The sequence below is a fragment of the Anopheles ziemanni genome, chromosome 3, assembly GCF_943734765.1.
Source record: "Anopheles ziemanni chromosome 3, idAnoZiCoDA_A2_x.2, whole genome shotgun sequence".
NCBI classification, from domain to species: domain Eukaryota; kingdom Metazoa; phylum Arthropoda; class Insecta; order Diptera; family Culicidae; genus Anopheles; species Anopheles ziemanni.
The window spans coordinates 68505476-68532603 of NC_080706.1; the positions used below are offsets into that span (position 1 = coordinate 68505476).

At 41.1% G+C, this 27128-nt stretch overlaps 1 protein-coding gene across 1 annotated transcript in view; it reads left to right on the forward strand.

Moving 5' to 3' along the window:
* The first annotated feature begins 11297 nt into the window (after positions 1–11297).
* The window catches only part of LOC131285350 (MOXD1 homolog 1), a 43871-nt gene continuing 28040 nt past the window's right edge, over positions 11298–27128 (forward strand). Inside the window, exon 1 of the mRNA XM_058314203.1 lies at positions 11298–11594. Within this exon, the coding sequence (XP_058170186.1) occupies positions 11298–11594 (297 nt within the window). The remainder of the gene's footprint in view (positions 11595–27128) is intronic.

Here is a 27128-nt window from a genome sequence, read left to right on the forward strand (position 1 = left end):
GTGACGTGTGGTACTTATTCACTTTAAATAACACTTTACATTTTTACATATTAGATAGTTTCCTTACCTTTCAAAAGCACATTTCAAAGAGAATACAGTCCTGCAAATATTTGCAAACTATTCCCGCAACCGCTGCATTACAATCGATGTTCATAAGATGGTGGCGGCATCCGCCGAGCTGGCATTCGTCCAATTTGGTTAACAGCATCTCACAGCAGGGATGCCAGCGCTCTGCTTGTGGTGAATGCTGATGAACTGCTGCACAAATGATGATTACGTTCCGGCTGCATCCGGTAAGAGATTACCGCGAGACGGCAAATATCGATGCAAACCGAATGGTTGGAGAGATATTCAATTAATTCGATGCAACTTGCCGAAATTTCGAGCAAGTTGACAGAAATGGAACGCACTGATTTGATGGCACCACGATAAAGCTGGTGGTCGTCTGCAGCTAATTGCATCTTATCTTAGTGCGATTGAGATGATTTGGTTTATTAAGATTGGCCTTTGTGTAGATAAATTGCTCCAACCCTCTGCGAAAGTGATAACATAACATTTAATTATTGTTTCGTTGTTTAAAGCCAAATGAAAACAGATAAATTTGAAACACACTAATGAAACAGTTGAAAAAAGTGAAAATTAAACTTGTTAAATTTCTTATCACTAAGACTTTATAAAGAAAGGAACATGAGTCGCTTGAAATCTCCTTTCTAAGCATAAAATAAGATGTGTGAATTGTCTAATTAATAATCTTTAATAGTAAATTTTTTCGATACTATAATCGATAAAATCTCATTCAGTGAATAGAACAAGGCTTTTTTCACAATAAATACAGGAAGATCTTCCAAGAAACAAGTTTCAAATTCGAATTAGGCTATTATTCAATGCATTACAGATTAAACTTTGTGGAATCACCTGCCCTACAAAGGCAAACGGTACAATCGTGCCCAATTTCCCTAAACTTTTGACTTATCCATCCAATAACCAGAATTTGATGGGAAATTCAAGCCTTTCTCGGAATGTCAAGCTTTAGTTTTTAGGGTTGGTCGAAATGGTTATATTTTTACCCTTCCCGGAAGGACAAAATCATCGTCTACGATTGTTCTCGTGAATCGATGTGGATCGATAAGGCTTACCTTCGATGGAGACGATTATTGTGTTGATTCGATGAAATCTGGGATTTCAATTCCGTTCGATGACGTCAACCATTCAACGGTAGTTGTTTGACACTGTGTTGCTATTTCACCAATGAGGTGTCTGGAAAAAGTAAAACAGATTTTTATTTTTGTCATTTTACAATGTTACACAAAATTTCAGAATCCAAATGCAAAACCTTCAATTGATCCTACACATACATTGTCCATGACCAAAATTAATATTGCGAAAGATGTTGTAAGCAAACGCTGAACTATTTTTCGCAAAAGAGATTAAAAAGGAAGTATAATAACTTACATTTGGATTTCTGCAACATATAAACATCAATGGTTTACTTTTGTACTTTTGTTTCGCTTAATAACTAATTATTGGTAAAATATCTCTTTCTTTTTCACTTGGAACTTTGCTTCTTCTTTTTTTGAAAACTACTAATTACATGTCACTGCCAACTGCTCCTTTCTATTGCCAAATTTTCCACCTCAATGCACAACCGCCAAGAGTGGCCCATTTTCATCAGACTTTTCTACGATTATCTCGAGCTTTATCTGTGTGACTAAAAGAGCGTGGACCGCGGACAGGACAAAGTGGAAATCCCAAGATCCAACCGTTGAGCTTATCTCATTGTTTGGATGGACGTGGAAATAGGATGAAAGGAAAAAAACAGTGCGGTGGTGAACAATTCGTTTGCACAGACACGAAAAGGTAAGGAAGATATCACTAATTATACGCCGCTTCCGTAAACGTGCTGTTTCGGTTATTTGCGCTGGCCAGACCATTGGCAAACCCGGACTACTAAAGCTCCATTTGTTCATTTGTGTGTGGCGTGACACTCGGACGTTAGAAGCGGACTGAGAAGTGAGACGAAAGCAAAACGCAATCCGGCACCCAGGATGTCGCCATTGTTCGACTTCAGGGAAGGAAAAAACCACACTCGCTAGTTGCTTCATCTTTCGCCGCCCGGAGATAAGTTGTTGGGTGAGGTTGTTGAAGCAATTAAGACAACAATAAGGCCACCGGGTCTGGTCTGCCAAACATGTCTGCCAAACCGTGCCCGGAGGACTTTGTTTTGCGAAAACGCGAAGGAAAAACGCTGCTACAAGATGTCAACTACAACGCGAGCGAAAGCTATGCCCGAACTGTTTAAGAAGCAGTTCGCTGGAGCCTTTAACCATTTGCATTTGCTTATGAAGATGGTGCTTTTACAGTCGCGTGAAATTAACATTTGCGCGATGGAGATAAACCCGTTGGTCAAGGGTAAATAAACTGTCAGTATTTTGTTTGTTTTCTGTTTGTAAGAGTAAATAATAGACCTTTGTTCTTATTGGAGTGCAGCAGGTAGTTTCTTTTTTTGTTTGGTTTAGAAATAATCTACCATGAATGATAAATGGCTGCTCTTAGCTTTGCTATTGTAAGGACCAGTTTGACACTAGCTTAGGTAAATAACCGTTAAAAATCTCCAAAGGTTCCAACTTAAGTCTGAAGCTACTTTATGTTACAGATATTAAAGTGTTAAGTAGCTCTTACTCTATGAATCATACCAAAACATTAGATTTTAAAGTTCATTTTGAACAAACACTTTTTCAAGTTCTTGCAGCAGAAAGTTTGTGGTACCGTTATGCACTTGGAAGCCTGGTAGTGTTAATTCCTACCCACGTACTTTAATCCCACATAACCACGACAAAAAAGGTGCTAATGTTCTGCCAACGCTGGTGCATTTAGACGCGACGTGTGTGGAATCCTTTCCAACCCGCGAAGTTCCATTGAAAGAGACAAATGCGAAGAAAATGCGGAGAACCCGCACCACAAAAGTTGCAGCACAAACAATTTAATCCTTTTGTGTTTTCCTCCTCATGTTTGGGTATTTCTTTTTTCCGGTTCACATTACGTTTTCTGTAGTGAACAGTTTTGTTCATTTATTTCCAAAACCTACTACGATTTTTTCGTTGAATCACCATTCTGCGTGACTAAAAAGCCATTGCTTTACAAAAATAATGATCAAATTAACAAATATTTTTAGTAGAAACATACGAGAATTTCGAATCAAAACTCTTCCACATCATTTTTATACGTTTCGCAGATCTAATGTCAATTGAACGTGAATCCGTCCCTGATCCAAAAACTTTTCATGGCTTGCTAATCATTTGTTATCCTTCTTCACGACCAATCATTTTGCAGCTATCACATTTAGAAAAGGCAAACCAAAAGCCACACACACACAAAACCCACATCAAATCGTCAAACCCAAAATACCACAAACAAAAAATAGCAGAAAACCAGAGCATCCCAAAGTTCGCAGCTCACCGGCGTTCGGACGGAAAAAACCGACGTGCTCATGAATTTTTCATCACACTCTCTGGCTCGTGAAAAAATCATTCTTACGACTGCAGACGGTCGGACGGCTGTTTCGAATGCAGATAAAAAACTTTTCCGAAATCGGTCCGCGCGACGGTTTGCTTTAAATTTGTCTCGAACCAATCGAAATCTAATCACGAAATCGTGTCTAATAATGTGAGAATCGTTGCCCTCAATTATTCATACCGATTATGTTTGGGCCGTGTGCTTCCGAGATCCGGCTGACATGGAACAAAGTTTGCCAAAGATCGATATGCCGGTTTTAACGGAAGAAAAGTTGGCTTGACATTTGGAAAAACAAATCTCCGACAAGTGAATCTACTTTAAGTGCCTGGCTTCGGTGAAATGTCGGTATGTTTTAGGACAGCCTGGTATTTAGAATGAGAATGATCAATATTTGATTAATTTTCTTTTGAAATGTCAGCTTGAGTATTTGCGATTGTCAGTACTTTTATTCTTGGACAAGAAACAATACAACCATCTTGCTTGTGTTATTAAATTTTGTTTATACTCAATTTAATAACAATTGAAAATAACGAGCATACTTTACTTATTGACTTTTATCCGTTTTTAACGTCGTTCAATCAAAGCTCCCTAATACTTATCCCTCCCAGCTCTGTGTTTGCGTCATTCAAAAAAGCCATTTCACATTTTCTTCGATCTCTGGCAGTGAGTATTTCGGGACGAACATAAATGAAAAAAAACGATGACGTGCATCTTCCGCACTGCGAGAAACGCCTAAAAGGTAGCTCACTTTCTTCTCCTTCGAAGGTTTCCAGTAACAATCGAAGACAATCTTAGCTTTGTCAATAATGACGTAAATGTGCTATTGGGCCCCAATTCTGGAGCATTGATTATGTGCACATCTTCCCATAATGAACTTTCAAATACGGAGGACACATTCCCGTTAACGTGTGAACTTTCGATAAACCCTCGTATCTATGGAACCTATTCTTTTAACTACATCATCGATTTACGCATACCTTTCCCAAACGTGGGCCGTATTTACGAGGGGATGGAATTGACGTAAGCAGAGTTGATTAAATAAACGGAAATGGATGAACAACCAAGCATAGATTTTCAGAACATTACGTTATCATCTTTGATTACGTTATCGATGATTTTTACTAACGATTTCAATCCAACAATAGATGAGATTTTTTTCTGTTTTTAACCATCCATCCGGAAAGTCTTCAGAATCGCTTCCACAACATTTTCCGGATCATTGGTAAGCTGGTTTTCTTTTATTAAGTACACACTGAAGGAGAATATATTTTTGCTATGATAAGATCGACTTTACAAAACAATCTTTGACGATACATCGACTTGTTTACGGTGGAGGCAAGAAAAGAAAATAAACGATCCAAAATACATCACGATATGCATGCAAAGTACGACATAAATCAAATTATGCTTGACATAAACACGTTCTCACAGAAACCAAAAACACAAAACAAATATCGCATAAAAGCCAGGACAACATAAGCGCAAATTATGTGTAAATACATCCCATGTATCCTCGCGCACGGAAAACCAGAATAGAAGCTGTACAAAAATGTGTATCTAGCACCGAATAAGGATCAATTACGCAAGATTATGCGGCTACATGTTCGGTTGGAGGAAACGTCTTGTAAGAGATAACCAAAAATGGTTGAACAAATAAGAAACCCTGTGGCATCAATAAGCGAAGGAGAAGGCATCAACCACAAACATGGATAGATGGCACCACGCCTAGCACGTGTATAGGAGGCATATTTATTTACTTTCGCACACATCCCTTCTCAGCCTCACGCATTAGCGAAATATATGTCAAAAATAAGGCCACATGTGTATAGAACCCATTGAGAGGAGGGAGAAGTATGATTCTAAGTCCCAATTAGTGCAATAATCAATCGCTATGCCAGTGATTTCTGGCGATCACGAACAAATATTTAGGTAAGGGTAAACGGAATTGACACTAAAACGAAAAGCGCGTTCGATGCTCGAAGTGCGCGAACAATATTTCTCATCAGTGCTGTTGAAACGATGGTTGGAGAAGTTTATGAAACAAAGATTTTCAAAAAAAAAGATGGTTGGCGATAATGGTTTATAATATGTACAGTGTTGTTAGAAGCATTTCCCCACCAATTTATAGATAATCCCGCAAAATGTTTCACCAGAACGCGAAGCCAAATGCTTCTAGTGTACGTGGATTCCTATTTACATTCAGTTACATTTGTACATTCAAGAGCAACCTAGCGATAAGATAAACCAATCGAACCAATCCTAGTGAAACCGCAGATTGAGTATTTAAATGCTGAAAATTTATTGACCTTGAAATAAAATGATTGAAAACCCAAATTTGATGTTTTAATTTTACGTAAATTGGAATTCTAAAACAGTGCTGACAATTGTGTAGGCGAACCGTTTTGAACCGAAATCCCTTAAAGTAGGCAATTGTCACGAACGTTCTGCTGAAACGGCTGCGTGCGTAGTGGCTGCGTCCTGTTTGTCTTTTTGAGTTATTCGTTGGAGGAACGCAGGTCAAAAACATTCGAAAGAATGTTGTTTCATAAATTGTTTAGTTTTAAATTATTTAACTTTTTTTTATTTTTTTGGGAAACATTTTTGCAGATATCAAACTTTATTAAATTTCCCTTTGCTTTTGTTAATTTTCATCCAGTTTCATTTATACCCAAATCAAATCTCTTTGCCCAAAACCATCGAAAAAAAAACTCTTGACTCGAACAGAACTTAGTGCCGAAGTGGTTTAAAACGTAAATGTATATTTTTCACGCACGATGAGTTCAGCGTTTCAACTTGTGCGCATGTGTGTGCGAAGCCCAACTTCTAACAGCTTCATTCCGCTTTGCCAACCGGCCCTACATGTCGGCCCAAAACATGCCGGCGCAGAACGCACCTGGCTTTACTTTGTCGCCTTCCGCTTCCATGTTTACTCTTGGCTTCTCGCTCGCTCCAACGCCTGTTTCCTTTATCCGTCCCGCTACAACCCTCTTGCATCGATACCTTTTTACCTACCCTACATTTTCGCCCTTTTTCCGTCTTGCGGTTTTCGGGTTTCCTTAGGGGTGATAGTTTTTTTTTTCATAAATTTACCAAAACGCAAACCTGGAACTGCACATGTGTGTTTACACATTTTATCGCGTGCTCCTTTCCCTCTGGAGTGGTGTTGGTTAGAGGATGGGTAAATTTTTACCATCAGAGTGAAATTTATCGATGTCTCTTTTTCGTTCCGTTCGGTCTCCGCGGGGTATTCCATTCAACATCCGCTCGAGTCTACGACAAAGAAGGTTCTCGATTGAACAATTTGAGGACAAATTTTGAAGGTCACAAAGAACAATTTTATGTAGCAATATTTTTACAGCAAACGTCGTTTCGCAAATCGTTTGCCATGTTTTATGATGTGTCCTTTTTGCTACATTCCGTAAATTGTGAACGGATTAATTCTTGACCAAACCACTCGGTTTTGTCAAAACTCGGATAAACAATCAAATGCCCCGCTTTACCCTTCTAGACTTATAAAACAGACTCCATAGTTTTTTTCCTCCATAAACGTCATAACAGTGTACCACCGAAATAATTTACATTTAAATTAAATAACTTATCCCTGCATCCGTCCACCGGAACACGATCCAACCGGAAGTGGCGCATCGGATGCACTGGTAAGAAACGAATGACAGCAATATTTCCCAGAGCGGGTTAGAAGTGCAATACAGTTCTTTCATTCTTGAGAGGAAATAAATAAAGAAAAGAAAAAACCATCGAGGAGTTGTTTTCTCTACGAATGACAAAGTATACTTCCGGAGCAAATGCAAATAAGCCAGCAAAATAGGGAAGCGGAATATAAACTCAACGATTCCGATCCATTCGAAACGGGGTAGATGGTCATTTGTGGAAAAAATAATCATTTTGCAATGCGATGTTATTCGCAATGCTATTTTAAGCTAGACATCAAGACGCAAAGAGCTCTCAACTGGGGGGAAGATGGCAAAACCAAAGATATTTCCACTCCCATAAATAAACACTAAGGCTCATAAAAATTGTTCGCCCCGATCAACATGAAGTGCAGTGTCCTTCTACCGCTTGCCTCATTACGAGAGATCCTCACAATTGCAACACACTTTTGATGTTTGACGGTTTCCCTCAAAACTGTTTTCCTCGCCCATATGTGTCCTCAACCCGGGCGGAATTATCCTCTCCGTCGCACACTCCTTGAGATGCACACTCCATCATGGCATCTGCTGCATACCGGTGGTGCACCCGGTGGTGCATCTTGCATCTCTTTCCCTACCCGGGTGAACTGCTCAGGAAAAGGAAGCCGAAACAAACATCCGCCTGTCGTGTCCCAGCGTCCCTTACCAAACGCATGTGCATGTGCATGTGCACTTTCCCCTTGGCGGGTATAATTTTGGTACATCAGTTATTCTTTTCTCTTGCGATAGTCGGTCCTTTTCATCGTACTTCATCCCCTTGGTGTGCGTGTGCAATTCCTGCGTTCAACATTGTCGAATGCCCTGGCAGAAGGTAACCGATGTCGTTTTGATGTTTTGCTTTTTTTTCGTCCTGTGCCTGGCTGCCATGTGCTTTCCTTTCTTGAGGGCATATTTTTCAGGGTAGCGGCTGAAACACTCATGGTCGTGGGTTTAGCACAATTCAATCGGCACAAAACGTCCATCGGGAGGACGACTTCGGAAAGGATATGCCTCGTATTGACAAGGAAAAACGAAATATAAATTCGAAATAGATTCAAAGGTTGATGTGTGATAATCGTATGCAATCTTTTACGTTTACAAACTATTCTAATCGAATTTGTAATCGGTTTTATTGTACTCATTGTCACTTTAAAACAAGTTGTTTGACACAAATACATTTTCAGATCCACAGTCTAGGTATAGTATAAACAACTCAACATCCTGTGTCGAGGTGAAGTTTTATCACCCTTCTTGAAATTTTAGCAACTTTGCACAGCGAGGAATTTAAATGGTTCATAAGGTTTGCATCTTATTGTAGCTTTTCAGTCAGAACACTCTTTTTTTCTATTGATCGTCTTCAGATCGAGCTTCGTAGAAAAATAAATTTTCTATAAAAAAAAATCGCCTAAATACTGACATGGGTGACATACCAAATATTTAAAACAAATTTAAAACATCGTGAACTTTTACTCGTCTTAGTTACGCTATTAATTTTCAAGATACATTCGCCCGTTTTCCTTATTTTTCAACACGTATTAGATTGATGTTGGTATCAAACTTATATTGTTTATATTATATTTAAACATATTATTTTTTTTATTCACATTTACCTTTACTTTAAGAGCTTTTATGGTGAGTTATAGTTTGCAAATTCAGTACGTCATCAAGTGAACCAATTCGCTGTTGGCTAAGGTAAAGTTGGGCCTTCATCTGGCTCAAATTGCGTCCACTAGTGAGAGAGAGGAACCCTTATCCACCAGCCCGGTGTGCCTGAAACGGAAAGGTAACAGACAAAAAGGGAACCGAAAACCATGGCAGAAGCGCGAGGCAAAAGGAAGGAAGATCCCTACACACTCCGCTGAACACATGCGTGGGGATGCATGCACGATCCGGCAGCCGGCCGGTAAAACCGCTGTGTGTGTGTGCGCGCGCACCGTTGAGCCGGCGTTCGTGTTCGCGCAGATGTTCTCCGCGGTCCACCGGAGCCCACGGCCTGAAGCCCTCGGCATAGCCAATCTGACCGGCGTCAGAAGCGCAGCCTATTTTCGTCGAGTTCCGTAGCTTCGTCTCGATCGCGTTCTTTCGAGCAACCTTCCCGAACGTGTTTATCCCGCGTGCGTACGTGTGTGGCTGTGTGTGCGTCTTGTTTGTAGCTCTGTGTTTTGTGAATATTCGCCGAAACAAGTTATTCGTGCCCTCTGCCCCCATCCACCCTCCAAGTGTGTGATGCTGCGCGGGGAGAGGCTGCAGGTGAGGGTGGGCGATCGGTTAGATTCGCGAAATTGTTTCGCGATAGTCGTGACGTTTTATTCTCGCGTTTCTTTATTTACCCATCTACTCCGTTTCCAAGGCGACCATTTTTGCGTCCCTTCCCCATTCGTTTCATCCGTTCGCCGGTTCATCGATGGCATTTCTTTCGATAATCTCGGCGCGAGATCGCCCTCCAGATTCCCTCTGACATCTTCCCGATAGTGTGTATTGGTGCTTTTTTCTCTTTTGTTTCGTCTCGTTGCCTGGCGACGCGAAGGAAGAAAACACACAACAGCACGCAAGCAAACCGAAAGCGGTGGACGAAAGGGAAAGAGTGCAGCGTTGTCGCCCGGCGTTTGCAAAAACCCAAACTCGGAAACAGAACGCGCGGAGGAGATACATTAAAACAAAAATAAAGGAAACAAAATGGATGACCGATAAAAAAGGCAGAAAAAATTTGCAACAAGTTTCAGTTCCCACGGTTTTGGCCCCGTGCGCCAAAAATAATACCGAAATAATAAAAAGACGACCAACGGATTGTGCCCCCGGGGGGAAGGAGACACTCGGTTATTTAATTTTTGGTTTTTTCTTCCTTCGGAGTAGTCCTACGGCCATTAACATTTTGTGGATCTAGGTGTCCACGGCTTTGGTGTGCACTGTCCGGGAAGTTTTATGAAGAATCATAAAAAGGAAGTTCTCAGGTGAAAATAAACGCCATCGGATACAGCAATTTGCTGGAAGAATAATTGTGTGTCATCGAATACGACCTTTCGACATTTCTTTTTGACAAATGCGCTTATCAAAGGATGCTGCGTGTTTAATGAGCAGTGGTGAGAAGATGATAAAGTGAATATCTTCAACCGGTGTTGTCAATTTCAATTAGCGACTGCAATAAACTGTGTTGGAATAACATTTTCTCGAAATCGAAAACCAAATTTATTACTTTTGTGAGCAAATTGTGTTGTATTCGAATTTGATTTTTCTTTCGTAAATGTGCTTGATTTAATCAGCGCCGATGGAGGCCATTTGTTTACATTGATTTGATGCTTATTACACCACGGCCTTTTTTAAGTGAATAATTTCCCTGATTGAAGCTGCCCCCCGTGAGATGAATCTTGTTGTTTTCTCATTTGTACACTCAACCTCCAAAAGGGCAAAAAAAAATCCGTGTGCTTGCGAGTGAAAAGCGTTCGATCTGCCTTCGTTTTACAGTTTGTTTTTAATGTTTTGTTTTCTACCCCCCCGTTTCTCCTTAGCCCCGGTTAGATTCCGCGGTTATTATTTGAAGGCATAATTAGAGAAAATAGTGTTTGATTACCATATTGCGGCTCACGCAGCTTCGACTGCTGCGAAACCGATCGAAACGAAAAAGTGAAGTGATAATAATAATCATAAAACCATCGATGGATCAAGCAAAGTGTGAGAATGAAGCTGGAAATCAGCGGTGAATGTGATCGCAGTCGAATGGAAATTGTGCACTAGAAAACGAATCAATCCAAAGTCAGATCAAAGTGCGCGGGTGAGAAACCAGTGCCTGTGTGTGTGTGTGTATGTTAATAAAGTGATAGTTTTTTATTTCTCGTATTAATTCATTACCTTCGATTGCCCTTTGAGTGCCCGGGAAACGTGTTTCGTGTCCGTTAGACGTTGGCCCTACGAAGAGGGTGGAGGAGCAAATATTCCTCAAACCCCGCTGCTGGTTTGTTGTACCGAAATTCTTGGCCAATCATTAACACCATCATCATGACGCAGCCGAAGGCGCTAGAGCAGCTCGAATTATCGTGCAATATGTCTACACCAAAAAGGGACCGGAATGGCCTTCCGGGGCGACTTTCCGTCGTCGGAATTATGGTCCTCGTCATCCCACTGCTGAGCCTGGCGCTGGTTCCGACCGTCGATGGGGCCGCCGTGGCGGCAAGCAAGCTGGAACCCGTCCATCACCGGTGGAGCCGCTCGGAGGCGATGGACCCGAACGGGCTGTACACGCTCGATTGGTACGTCGACCAGAAGGACATCGTCTTCACGGCCACGGCCAACACGCGCGGTTTCATGGGGCTCGGCTTTTCGCACCGATCGGAGCGAATGGCCGGCTCGGATCTCGTCCTGGTGTGGGTGGACGATCGTACCGGCAAACCCAACGTGCTGGTAAGTTCGGGACGATTAATATTAATTTTACCCGAGAATGCTTTTGTTGAAATTAATTATTTTTTCCTCATGAATTTACGATGATTAAATTTGCACACAATACAAAATGCTTTTTGCGTACAACGAAGGATATAAACAATTATGTCACATCTGTCCACCATCACCGGTTCTCCAATGCAAATTATTCCATTTTTCAACAACACAAATGTAGCTCCATTTCTCCCACAAATGCGTCCAATATATTTTCAATTTGCGTTCTGCGTTTGCTTCACCTGCCGGCCAGCGATGGAAAAAGCGATGCGAAAAATAAATCACACGTTGTTCCGATCTCGAAGTAGTACTCTGCCGTGTAGCTGAAATCGAATTTTTAATGCCACTCAAGCATCCTCCCGGGACGGAATACCACGAGGTTGTGCAAATAACAAAAAAAATCATTCACGTAACTTTGTCAACATATAGAGACCATTTGATGAAACCGTTGGGAAATCATGGAAATCCTCGACGTTGCGAAACAAATGACTGACTCAAATGATTTCCTTCTTTTGCCAAGAGCTCTCTACCGTTTCTATTTGATGTAGGACATTCGGAACATTAATAAAGACTAAGATTTGTTTCTCAAGTTCTGGCTAGATTTACATTGATTTACAGTCAAGAAAACCCAATTCTTGTTTCCCCCAGTATTTTGTGAATCAAACATTGAATTGGATTCATAAAGGAGCGAGACTCTTGAAACAAAACTGATTTTGGCGTAAGCCTATAAATTGAATTTGTTTTAATGTGTCCTAGTATTTTATTAGCTTTATTCCTTTCAATTAATCTGCCCGAAGATGACTAGAGCTTCTTAGCCGCAGAGAGAAAAGAAACCGATTGAACGAAGCAAAACTTTATAGAAGGCATCATGAAGCGTCGCGCTCAATATTGAGCCGCTCGCAGATTAAACCCTTGATGTAATAAAAGACAAATCAGATGGACAAAGGCCCAACTTTCCCAAACACCTCGCAGCGAACGGACGAACTCCTGCTCAAAGCCCAGGCCACAGACAGCCCGTCTGGCCTCCACCAGCGGGCAGGGATGAAATGTAATAAACTGGTCACCTCCTATCCTGGGGAGCTTTCCAGCGATATTGCGCGCTCTAGTGTCGTTTGAGTTTGAGGGAGAATGAAAGTAAAGATGGAGGAAGAAAAGGATATCAACGATACCAGGCCCCGGACAGAGCGATCGATTGCACAGTGTCGAATGAAAACGAACGAACGGAAGCGGACTCCTTCCTTTCTGTGATTTGCAAATTAAATTTCCCATTTGATTTCCTTTCTGCTCTCGCCCATCCCAAGACACGAGCTCGGTCAGTTTAGCAGTACGATGGCTTTGTTTTGTATCTGTCTTGCTTTGTTACTCAAGCTCTCTTCGACTTGTTTGTCCAAAGATTTTTCCCACTTGACCTTTAAGGTTAAGCCATCGGTGTCAGAAAATTGTGCAATCGATTCCGGGAACTGAAAGAAAGGACTCGACGATGGTCAGTCGATGCCCCTCAGTTTGCAGTGTCCTCTCGGGTTTGTTTTCGTTTCCTTCAAACAGGAGAGTGTGGTTTTCTGATTCCTTTTTATGTCTTATCGATCAGCTTTAAGAAATGCTACGTGGTATTTTTTTAAATATTCTGTTAATAAGTTCAAGGTACTTTTACTTTATTTATATCAAGAAGACAACCATTATAGCATTGTACTAAACCGAATTCTTCCATCATTTTTCCAACTTTACAAACAATTTTCGCATACCAGCCAGAAGAATAACATTCCCAAATTAGTTAATTTGCTTAGTTTTAATATTCAACTCATCGTGACTTCTTTCCCAAGCTCCCAACGGCAACTATTAGCACACGCACAATAAGTGATCGTTATCGGGAATTACAGTAAAAAAAAGGTTACTCATTAAGATGCTTGCGGATAAAACGCGAAGCAACTCATCGGAACAAGAATGAGAAGATAGGAAATCCTCTTCCGCCGGAGAAGAAAACTACTGTAGACTCTAGACTCATTTTTCGTCCCCTTAACCACCCGCTCCCCAAGACCGTGAATTTTTTACGATTCACTCCGCTTTGTTTATTTATTTTCCTTACGTTACTGGCACACGACGAACCCCCCGAATCACACTCCTCTCCTCTGGGAGGTGGGGGTCTGGAAAAATCGGTTTTAATTTGTTCGTTACATCTTTCGCCGGGGAAAGAATCAATTTCGTTGCGCTGCTCACGGGCGTGGAACGTTCCGGCTCGCGATTCCGGGGGTTTTTCCGGCTGCGGCAGGCGGAACCGAACTGGAACCGATGCCTCTGAATGACCTCAGCCACGATCGAGATTAGTCAACCCTTGTGAAAAAGCGGTTTTGTTTTCATTTCATTTGTCTACCGCATCAAAATGTGTACGTTTTTCCTTTTGCTTATTTGATTAAAGGGAAAATTTCTGGCCTTTTTTTTGCCAATAATTTCCCTCTTTGTATGCTCAAAGGTATTCAATTGTTTTTACTTATTAATGTATGGCTTTTTAAATATTAAATATGTCAATATATACCCTTCAGCTTGTTGATGTCTGTTACTAGTTTTTTTCGAAATTTATTCATATTTCTTTACAACAAGAAAAGAAACTAATTTTCACTATTTCTAGTTTGTTTGCACATGTTTTGATGACTTCCTCTCATAAAATTTTGTTAAATAAAATGAAAGTTTATTACAATTATTCCTTGCCTTGCTTTTAAAAAAATAATTACACTCTTTCTATGCTCATAGGTATCCAACTCCATTTCCTTATTAATGCATGGCTTTTTGAATATTACAATATGTCCAACTTGTTGATGTCTGTTTCTAGTTTTTTCGAAATTTATTCATATTTCTTTACAACAAGAAAAGAAACTAATTTTCACTATTTCTAATTTGTTTGCACATGTTTTGATGAATTCCTCTCATAAAGTTTTGTTAAATAAAATAATAGTTTATTACAACTATTCATTGGCTGGGCCTTTTCCCCATCATCGCCTCTATTTGCAACACACATTGCGAATGCCGCCCCACAACTTGTTCATCTTTGCTGCATAATTTTACCGAATTTCAACACAACTTCTTCAGCCGCAGGGGGTGGGGGGCTTTCGTAGAGCCTCGCCTCTGCGCTGTTCGTTTGTGGCAGCTGCAGTACGGTCGGAATGCATGATGGCCGCGGCTCCTTGATGAACAGCTCGCCCGCACGATGAGGGCATAATGAGTGTGAAATCGGCTTCGAGTGCCTGCATACACCGCAACACAATGGCTTCGGTACCGAAAGCTACACTTTGGGCGCCCACACACACACACACTTTGCGTGTGCCGAAAGAGGATGCCACTTGGGATGGAAATTCTTCTCGCAACATCCCTCATTCGAGGCCCTTGGAAGTGCGGTGAGGAAGCAGCGAGATAGGCTGCTTACGAGCCCATGAATACGCAAAGCTTTTCTCGTCGACCAGAACGGAAAAAAGAGTGTACGTTTGGCCACAACTTTGTACACCATGTGTGCGGAATGAAACGGTATCCGCCTTATAGGTCGTCGTATGTGCTTCTATAAGCAAAATTGGGCAATGGGATGGATACGGTGGAAGGCTCGAAGGCGCTCCAAAAAGGATGTGCCACATGTCCGCCCATATGCCGGCATTTCCGCTTTGCTACGCAGCTGAGCTTCCGGGTGCTTCGCTTTCTTTTTTGTTTATTAGCTTGGATTGCACTTTTTAAATATGGAAAAAAGTAAAACCAATTATACATTTGTGCCAATGCTTGTGAATTTTAGTTCATATATAATACATTTTATTTACCTCTCATTGAATTATTCTTCAATAAAATATAATAGATTTATATTGGATATTTCATTTCAAAAACTTAATAGTCCATTTTGATGAAAGATATTGACTTGCTGACAGCCACTAAAAAACAAGATGACAGAAGTGACAAACATCCGCCGCATTTCGTCGTAACCTAGGTAATCGACATTTAAACATGCGCTTTTTTCTCTTCCCATTTCTACCTTTCTCTCGTGTGCCTCGCAAGACTTTGCAAACTTAACGATACCATCAAATCGATAGCTTTATTTGACATTTTGTGAGCAATGGGACCAATGCCAGAAGCTGTGCTGATCTGCTCTTGATAACCTGCTGCTGTGCTGAATGGAAATGTTGATTGGATTGCTCCGATATGATTCGTTTAGTCCTTCAAGTTTTTCCCCGAAGCGGATGGGAGTTCATGTAGCTCCCATGCGATGTAAAACTGAGAACACAACAAAAACCAATCGGCAGCATTAAAGTTATGTCGGTAATAGGTTATCGATCACTGATTCATCATTAAACCTTTTTTTCAAATGCTTCCTTATACAAAAATGCCTATAAACATTGATTCTTGTTTCTTGGAAATGTGAGATCAAATCAGTTTGGATTCAATAAAATTAATAAAACTAAGTGTTAAATTTTTTTTTTTTTTCAATTCCTAACAATTGATGGAGGTTTTCCCTTAAAATTTAAATAAAAGAAAATTACAGTTGAATGGCTTAAAAATACAGACAATGTGTATTGTGGACAAATTTTATTTTTGTAAAAAACAGCCTTTGTGTTACAGATATTGCAGGTCTGAAATTCATCGGAAAAAGGTTGAGATTAAAGTGAGTGTTTAAATACATAACAAAAAACAACATTTCCAACGGTTGACTACAAATATCAACAAAAACGGGGTTGGTTGTGTTGTTTGCACACACGGTTAATTGAATTGTGTTAAACCAAGCATCATGTCGTATGTTGATTTAATAATTTCCCCCTGTTGGAGGAATCACGGTTCCGGTGAACTCATGGTGAGTTAAAGCTCAATAAACGAGTCGTTGGAAGGTGATTTTCCACACGTAAAAGTGCGGTTGCAGAAATTATTGCATTAACGACGAAGTTGGCCTTCCGCAACTCGGCAAATTATAATGAGAATTGATTTCTCCCTTTCTTGAATTGATTAGAATGTGCATTCTGGCATTACTCGAATATCACTGAAGTCTATGAGAGCAAAAGTACCAAAATTAAACGATTCCGATACAGGAAAGCTCGTCCGATCGAATGTGTTGCCGTAGGGCTATTTTTTTTTCATTCGCTTTTTTAAATGAAGGAGACCGCGGGGAGAACTGTACCGTAAAGTTTGAAGAAGGGACAGCAAAAGGTAGCCGAAAAGATTTACCTCCTCAGAAATCGTTACAACCACCAGGGTAAGCGACCGGCATTAGGGACACCACACCCCATGCAGAGGTGCTACGCCACGAAGCAGAATGCCACTTGAGCCGCAAACCGAGAGCTCGACCATCGTCTTAATCGAAAGCACATCTTGAATACTAAGCACCCGCGTTCGGCGGTAGGAAGCTTCCCCCACATAATAGGCCCTCCAGAAACCGAACCCTCGCGAGCCTTAAACTTGGCGGACTGTAGCACCTGGGATGTGCGTGGATGACGAACCCCGCAAAATGCTCGGAAACCGCAACGAAATCCTTGGCCTAGGTTGCTCGATCGGGTGCAGCATTCCAGGCACCCTGGCAGGAAGGTTAGGCGGGGCGAATTTGGGGAGGCAATATCCGCGAACGACGAGCTGACACCTTGTTGACGTGCGGTGGAAATGGCATTCCCGGAGCCATTAGCATTCCGGAAGCCTCCGCGAGGGCTGCGAGATTTGGTACTTAAAAGTGTAATACCAGTTGCGGGCGGTAATTCGGTTTGGCACGTCGATGTATATACACCCGGTAGAAGTTTTCATCTGCCATCCATTGGCAGCACAGTTGGACGAGAGTGGATTCCATTCGTAAATCTTAGCCTATGCCTGGATAAATCCTGCTGGAAAGGGGTTCTAAATACCAGAAGATTTTTAAGTGCTGTACTAACCAAATTCAGCTTCCAACTACGTTTGGTGAACGTTACCCAGGTCAAACAGCACGTTCGCGACATTGAAACCCGAAGGAAAATAGTATGACAAATCGGTTACCTCTAACATAAACCCTGAGACTCATCACGACGCATTCGGGGACATTAATAATTGATTGCACGGACTCAACGCTCCTCCACACGGCACATCGGCATTCTTCCCTTTTGCGTGAGCTGGAGGAATTTGGTTAGCGAACTGTTTGATGAAGAACAAAACGCAAACGAACGCCCATCCAGAGCAGGGCATTCTTCTTCGGGAGAACTGCTGGGAACCGCGGGAACCGTTATCAAACCACCATGTGCGCTGGGAATATGTTGTGTTGCTCTTTTACCGTGAAGTTTTTTACCGAACCCTCCGAATGACGCCATTGTGGGTGCGTGTGATGCATGCGTAAATAGGAAGGAAAAGGCTACAAGCCTTGCATTTTTGTTTTCTTTACAAAGTTCGGAGAAAGAAAGCCTTAGCCACAGACCAGAATGACATCTGGAATGAATTACTGTTGGTGCGAGGGAAAGCTTGTTAGCTTGGAAATAAAAAGAAAAGAGTTCCTAACCTAATACAATCAAATCGGACCTTTCTGTAGTGAAGGTTTACCTTTTACTCGAATGCAACAAGACGGATGGCTGATATGGAGATGTTAGCATAATCCATTTATTTTGTCCAGAGAACGATTGAGTCCTGATCCGGTTTGCGGATATATTTTTGTTAAATAAAATAACGTCTACTTATTACATCTGTACTGACACTTTTCATAAAACATGCGATAATTTTAACTGTAAAAAGGTTTTTTTCTGGAGCTGTTAGTTTGCAAGGTATTTATTGAAACATCGAATTTGAAATTTTTAAAAGATACAAATTAATCTTACACCAATTAAACTATAGGAAAGTAGACAAATGGGGATATTATTGGTATTTTCTGGTCCGTAGCTGCAAACTTGTCCTCAATCAGACTTTTTAAGGCATGACATTAGTTTAAAGACCCATGCCATAACCATTATCTTTTTTATTCCATTTACTGTTTTACTTTCTTGTTTTTTTTTTATCCGCTTTCTGCCTTAAAATGGTAAGAATTAAAGCTTTGGTTTCCCGAATCAATCAAACCAGAAAATGTGTTTGAGCAAGGTTTTTGATTTAATTTTCCCAAGTTTTTTCCCCCTCGTGAGGTTAGGCAGAACTAGGGAATTACCCAAATTGTCAGAAGTAATACCTCTGCCATCACTTGTCCATCTATTTTTAGCTTGATTTGGGTTACTTGGGAGATGTTGACTCAACACCCGGCACCCCCTAATATCCTACCTTAAATCAGGACGCTTCCTTCCCCAACTAAAGCACCGACCTCTCCTGCAAATGTTGTTTCCTTTTTATTCCCCCACAAATGGCTTCCCATTACCGGTGGCCGGATTGAACCGGTTCACTAGCGCCGCAGAACGAGGCGTAAAAAAGGACCAACAGGCAAAAATAAAAATACAAACCATCTACCATCCGGTACGTGGTGAAGAACAGGTGTTTTCAATTTTTCAGTGACACCTCGGTTTTGTCACAGGACGAACGGAAAAGGCAATTTACGGTGTTCAGCGTAACACGTACCCGGTTGAATTGGAGTGTCGGTTTTTAATTGCATGACAAAGCTACGGTCCTACTCGTCCCGAGATCTCGCGTGCGAAAGGGCTTCAGATAGGTTGTTGGGTTTTTTTGTTTTGCTTTTAAACAGCTACTAAAGCACGTGCAGCAAGTAAGCTCAACTTTAATTAATGTCATGGCAATGGTTTGCTCGTGTCGTTTCATTAGCTGCCGGAGCTTGATTTGCATTTAATTAAATCATAATTGAATCGTAATATACATGCCATAAAAATCGTTGCCGAATAACGATATTCCAATGAACTGAGCATGTTAATTTAAGAGCAGCTAAATAACTGGTTCGAATGAAGTGGAAAGGGGCAAAAAAATATTGAATATTAAAAGATACCAGTTAAATGATTAAAAATAAATGTTATGTAAAATAGACAGCAAAATAGATAAATACTCAATAAGATAAAAACAAATAACAAACAAATAAGAATTTTTTAAACCATCTGGAAAACCACTTTCAAATTAATTGCGACTAAAAAAAAAATAAATGCGAAATTCCTTTCCGCACCAGAATACATATAAAAGGAATGAAAGCATTCAACATGCTTACATCCGGTCGAAATTTATGCTTCCTTTAGTCAGCCGCTGAAAAACACCATTCAGTTCATCGTTTAAAACGCGTTTGCGCCAAAAAGGGGTTTCGGGGATAAAAATTATCACCGGCAGAACTTCGAACTTCTTTGTGAAGCTCTGGCCCGCCGGGACATTATCGGGGTCCGGCCTTCGATCGTCCATCGTCCGTCGTTTCAGGTCCGTATTTCAAGGCGAACGACGGTAGAGCAACGGAAAATTTATTGTCTCCTCATTATTGGCCTTTAATCGATCGTTCGTTCGAAATTGGTTCGTTTTCTTTAAGAAATATTTATCTCGGGCCGTTTCATTTTTTTTTTGTTGCGCTGGAGCTAAGAATTAAAACTTGCCGATCCGCGGCTTCAGGAGAAGATGCTGATAAGATGACCTTTTTTCCATTGATCGTCTCTTGGGCCAAATATCGGCTCACGCTAATCGAATTTTCACACACAAGATGCATTGGAACCTTTGCCACCAGAAGAAACCAAAACAAACACAAGAAATCCCGAGAAAGATTTACCCGACGCTTTGATGGTTTTAGTTCCGGTCCATTATGCGCGTCCAGTTAGTCGCGGACTTTTGGGCGACACAAATCACCCCGCACCCCGTTTTAATAATACGTTTGCATCACGGGTGGAAAAAGGAAAACATTCAACGATTCCTTCCTCCCGGGCGAGGCTAATAATGGATTTCAGGAGAAGAAGGTTGAAAAGAAAGATTAATTTTGATTTGTTGCATTCCACGGCGAAGGCATCGTGGACGGCATCGATCACGCTCGAACGGAAACTCTCTTTTCAAGGTTTTCCTCCCCCTGGATGCGCCCAATATTGATTCGAATTAAATTACCAAATTATTAGACCGAAAACTTTTCCTGTCCAAATTAGCAGATTGAGTTATTGCTATTCGTTTCTCTTCGGTTGATTCATTTTATTGATCTAAATTAAGCGCTCGTTATATGTTGCTTGACGATTTTCCTTATTGGATGCTTTATTTTATTGCTTAAAGTTGATTATATAATTGCACTTTAATATAAATATAGTGTTGCTGATTTTAATGACATTTTACATGTTGTTTTTTGCAATAATTAGAGTCAGTACCATTAACAAATAATTTATGAAATTCATAACAATATTTAACTTTTTGTTGTGAAAGATAGATCAATGATATATCTTTTGGATGAAACGCAATTCTTTCTTTAAAAAACAAAATAACTAACGAGTTTTAACTTTAATCCTGTTAAATCAGAAGCCATGATTTTAACAAAAGGACAACAAAACCAACAATGGCATAATACACTTTCAACGATTGCTTCTGATTTAGAGAGCAGGTGCTTCTGCCTGCATAAATAATCCCCCTCGAGTTGCCGATTTCATAAGATGCGCCTAAAAGAAACCTCAAGAAGGCTTTTCAAAAATTCCCAAAAGAGGCGCCTGCGGAAAATGGATGAATCAGTCTCAACGGTAGCATACGAGTGTGTGTTTTTTTTTTGAGCGACTGGAAGAACCATTGAGAATGAAATCCACTTAATGAAACTCGACGACGTAAATCCGAGATCATTTCGAAAAATCTTGGTATTCTGGACAAGTTAAATTTTTTGTTGTTATACACAACATCGATATTATGTTATCAAAACTGTAGTGCATGCCAAAAAAGAACCCGGATCCGTAAGCAAACCAAGTACCATGCGCAAGTTGGAAAACAGGAAAAAGTGTAGCACCCTCACGTGTAACATAAAACTGACGCACTTATTGACGCCAAGACCCATAGTGTCCCGAATTGACGTCGCTCACTTCCGCACTGAATGATTGATGCGCCAACGTGGTAATCCCTGGGATGCGTCACTTCTCCCGCCATGCTCCTTTTGCCCACGGCAAAATCGGGAAGAAGAAAAGCTCCCCCAAATCCGATTATGCATAGAAAAGTTTGGAAAATTGCCGAAATCTTTCATCTGCTGCTGCGATCTACTTCTTGAAATTGGGACCATGTTGAGTACAATCGAGAAGAGGGAAAAAGAAAGAAAATTCGCGAGGCGAAGACACTGATTGGTGGTCTTTAATTTTGCATGTTCATTATTCTCCTGTGTAAAGTTGCGGGCGTAAGGATCATGGTAACTGAGTGTGTGTGTGTGTGTGTATACGGGCGCTTTTTCCCAAAGTAGGTTATCATATCACGGGAATGCCGTAGGATTATACATGGTTCAAAATTTCCCCTCGGGATTATATGTTATCCTGCGTTGATAAAATGTGTGCTGCACGATTCTCTGCCAGCTCATTAAATCCTTTGTACGCATCCGGATCGACATACAGAAGGGAAAACAATGTAAAACCTTGATTAGATTTTGTTACAATCATTTTAACAAATGTGTATGTAAAACCAAAAAACCTGTTTTTGCATTTAACCATTTTTTATGCATTCTTAACTTAAACATACTTTAAAGCAACTCGTACAATGTTCAGCTTTATTTAAGAACAGTCACAAGGTGCATGAAAAATATTCATCATTTTTCCGTTTAACTCATCGAATTATGAAACATGCATAAGAAATCAAATCATCCTCACTTCGCATACCACAAACACACACACACACACATATACGCACAAACCAGTGACAAGGATTTGCATATCCTTTTTCTAGTGAATTCATACTTCACTCCTTTCCATCGGCAGGTAACAATTTTCCGTGTAACTTACCACGATTCTTTTTTCCCCACTCTCAAAGTCATTTGCATACCACGAGTGCCGGGTACGGTATGATTCCGTTTCCGTTCCAGATTGGCATCGTGCACCGTTCATTTCGCATCTGTTGCCAAAAGTTATTCAATTTCCTACGCGACTGACTTCGAACGTAGCACGTTCGGCACGTCTCACCTTGTGCATGTTTGTACGTTCGATGGCAACTATACGGCATATCATTCGAGCAAAGGCAAATAAATGGGGCTTTAAGAAAATAGTGTAACCATAGATATTTACGGCGGGGTGGTACGCATTGGCAAAGTGAGCCATTTATTATGGAAACAAAATATTCAACCATGTTTAACCGTTGAGAAAAGTTGGAGTATTCTGCTGGAATGTACTTGATTAAGCTGATACCATAATTAATGTTCTGCTTTTTTGCTAAATGTCATTGAATCCTACCCATAGGATGATGCACTTTAAAAATCGTCTACGATTCGCCAAACTCATTTTACTCTTGAGAGACTGTGCTTCGAATTTCATTACTTTCTTTATCATTGACAATTGCCTCTCACAGCAGACATCGATATGGTTTAAGCTTATTATTTTTGTCTAACCTCTTCCATTTATTTGATGCCGCTCAACAGACACCAGTAATATAATTTGAATATATAACGCTGTTGTCGTCGTATGATTAAGTTCCAGCTTTTATTCCTATTCAACATAGCTGTGTTGCTTTTGATGCTTTCCAACGATGAGACTACGTTACCTAAACAGTTTTTTTTTTTTGGTCCTTTAACTACCGACTGTCTGTCCAATGTCGGCGATCGATGTCTGCCCAAAAATAGTAAACATTTTTTACCCTTTCGTGAGAGAGCACAAAAACTATCGAAAACATTGTGCACTGTTGTCAGATTTTGCTTCTGAAGCTTCCGCTTCCGTTAGTAAATCACCAGCATATCCACTAACCCTCCGGTATGGAGTGGATATCTATGTCCGAATGTCCGAGTCATGGTGATGAGTCACCATATTTTTTATTACCTTTCTGCACACCCACAATCGATCATTTGGGTTTTTGGTCATATTTCATCAAATCGAACCCTGTACTTGCATCCATTCCCAATCCGAGTGGCGCTTGGGAACCTTTAGGTTGTTTGTCTTTTGAAGTGGGTGGTTTTGAGAGGGATAGCCCTTTTGGAATTTTGTCTGCCAATAGAATCACAAAGAACCTTCCTTTTTCAAGAAAGCTAGTGATGTTTTTCTTCCCAATTTATCTTTGTTTTAAGAACTCATGCATTGATCTTTACTAGTTTCGAGGGAACATTTTCTGAACGATTTTGTACGTAACATTTTGCGACAACTTTTATTAAGTCCTAAAGTGAATGTTTATTTTTTTCAAAACTTTATCCTTTTATGTTGTTCTTTATACAGGATATCCAGTTCAAGTCTTTTATCCAGTTTCTGAGTTCGATTTTTTTTTTCACTTGTTCCTGTGTCCTTGCGAAAGCTGGATGACGTTTCACATTCCTACAATTTGAGAACGCAAAATCGGAGAAACTCTTCGGTCATTGTGGTCGCTGTGGATCTATTGCCAATTGACTTGCTTTATTGCTTTCTGTTTGGGATTGCATAACAAGTACAGCCAAGATTAATGGAACGAAGGTTGGCTGTTTAGAATCCAAATTTGAAAGTCCCTATCGTCAATAAGCCCCTCGAATGTGCATGCGACCCGAATGGTGCAGCGCTCATAAATCCAACTCTACACAGCCCGAGTTCGTGGAGGCTTTTCAACATCGACTCTGTAATCCGTTTTGACGCAAGATTCAGCGCAATAACGAGCGGTACTCGGGTGAATCAGCTCAATTGGGACGCATTGGGGCGCGTTGGTCGAATTACGTCCATCGTTAGAGACAAACCAGGTGCCCTGTGGTGTGTTTGTCTGCATGCTGCTGCGGCATCCTGAACAAGTGTTCCTGCACAGTGTACGTCCATTGTTTCCACGAAAAATCCCACTACCCCGGGATTCGATGTCGTTGGTCGACTTCAAGCAACACGAGTTTCTCCTGCTCGGGCAGAGCGATTCGTTGATTAATGCTAACTATAGGCTACTGCCAGGAACCCTCCAGAGGACAGCGAATTCGGGGCAGAGGCGCTGTTGCCGAACGACCGAAGTGTTCCGCCATCTGCTTTTACCGCCAAAAGAACACAACCAAACACATGCCCTCGGTTTGACCTATTATCGCAAGGGAAGGACTTCTTCGCTGGAACTTTAATTATTCGGCACGAGACCTTCACGTTGACCCCCCGCCCAGGCTGGTTGGAATTTGGGCGATTTTCGGACGACGGATGCGCCCTAGCCGTGCTTCATTAGAGCGTCCTTGCCTCGGCACTCCCCGCCAATCATCCCTGCTGGTCCTGGACCGAGGTCCAGCTTTATTCTGCGTCATTAGCGTCGGAATGGGGCATTCCGTGCACAGCTCACACAGTTTGGGGTGTCAAGCTTTTGACTTCGGATAGGAACGACCGTCAGGACGTTACAAAAGCCTGCCGAGTCGATTAACGGTCGCTCGGCCGTGGGCGCCAGCATCCGCCGAAAGGACGCTTCGTGATTTATGCACTGCCCAAAAACTGTTGCAATATGGCGCGACCGACGGAAATAGAGGAACTCGGTTTTCGGGGGAGAGGAGGAAAGAAAAGTAGAGATAAAACAAAGGAATAGTGATGCGTAAAATATGATAACATCCGGCTCTTTTCTCGTGCCGTTGCTTACGCAATGAGATACGAGATATCGGACGGTACGAGGTGGCGCTTCCAGCGTTCTGTGTCGCCTTCAAATGTGCCACAATTGGGTGGAACAAACGCTATAATCGGAAATTATTCCATCGTTTATCATTCAAAGTAAATCGATACACCAAGCGTCGATTGGGCTACAGACGAAACTAAGTTGCTGGAGACGCGGGGAAAATCATGTTGGTGTTGTCTCTGGTATGGATGAAGAAGGGTTTTCGTTACTCCGAAATTGGAATAGTGATATGTTTTTGGAGCTTGCGGCATATCTTGGTATCAGCAATTTCGTAATGTTTCAAAACAATCTGCTTTACTTAGCTACTTATTGTATTGATGCAGGTATCCTTTTAATTTATAATACAAAACAGATTATTTAAATATAAATGTGTTATAGTTTGAATGCAAATTAGACAAAATGTTTGCAATGTTTTTTTTAAAATCCCAACAACATGCTTCCGCTTCTCGTGTTGTGCGGTTTAATCGGCAAGCCACCGGCGGGCTTTTCGTTTCTCGGAAAAAAAACCCCTGAACTCACACGTCGCCCTCGATCAGTTTGGGACTCTCCAAAGGACTAACCGACCGTGTATATACCCCGTGGGATGGATCATGAATAGGATGCCAAACAACAACGGGGTTTTCGAGGAATTATCACCATCGCCCGGCGACGTGCTTGTGGCGGCCGCCCAACACACCGTGCCTTTTCGACACCGGGTTGTTTATCGTTTACGATCTCTCAAGGCGTCGACGTTTTCTTTAATGTTCCTCCCAGTTTTTTTTTTTTTTTCTAGTAAGCTTTACCACCTTTTACTTGCGACTTGTTTTTATGCACTCGAAAGTTCTTTTCGACCACCTTTTCAGCTTGCTAGCGAGCCAAACTGTTCCGTGGAATGGATGCTTTCGTCCTTCTCGCTTCGGTTTAGTTTTCGTCTCCTAGGGAACTCGTCGGAAAATCCGCTTACCTTGGGCTTCCGCTTTATTCCGCATTAAAGGACTCCCGATTCGAGGCGCTTCCAATGGTGATGATGATTCGCCTGGTGCCAAATGATGCGTAGGCAAGACAAATTCGCGGAAGTAAGCAATGAGAATGGACGTAAAAAACGCAGGGAAAAGCCCGCACCTGGAGCTCTCTTCATAGCTCCCCTGCGCCAACATGCAAGTAAACATTTTAATGGAGTTCGATCGATCAGTTCAGTCCTCCCTTTCTGGCTCCAGTTCGTCCATTAGAAACTGCGGTTTATCAGAGGTGTTTTTTTCAGTATGCAGATTTGCTCTCTATCCCTTACCCAATGACAAGGCGAAAATTATTCCAAGAAAATTACTAACTTTTGCGTGCAATTTAGCTGTAACGATTTTCTTGTCAGTTTTGTGGTCGTGCGGTTTTTTTTTGTCTCATTATTTACACCTTTTGTTTGCCGCAGAACACCATTTCGTGATTACGCGTTTGGGTAAGGACAGCGATCGCAAAACTTTTCCCCATCGAGGTCAAGTTCTATGAAAACGAAACGGTAGGAATAAATCAAAAGTACGTTGTAGAGTGGGAAAAACACGTTTTGAGCGTGAAAAATTTCCACGTAACCTCGAAATTGGTGAAAGCTTGCCAATTGAATAGATATTACATTAATCAAAATACATCATTTGTCAGGGAAGTTATTGATGGTCAAAGTCATTATGAACCAGAACGGTTTCTTCACGAACAAAACGAAGAAATAAACATGAAAAAGCTGTAATATATCGCTTTGAATAGTTAAACTTTAAATCCCTCACACCAAGCATATTGTTTCTACAATTCCTCTGAAGTGTACAATAATATAGATCGTTGTAGAACAAAATTTATTTCTTGAATTTGAACAAAGCTACGAATAATGATAATCGTTAAACCTATTAAACCTTAAACTTGTTTAAAAAGACAGGAAATGGAAAAGCTATGCAG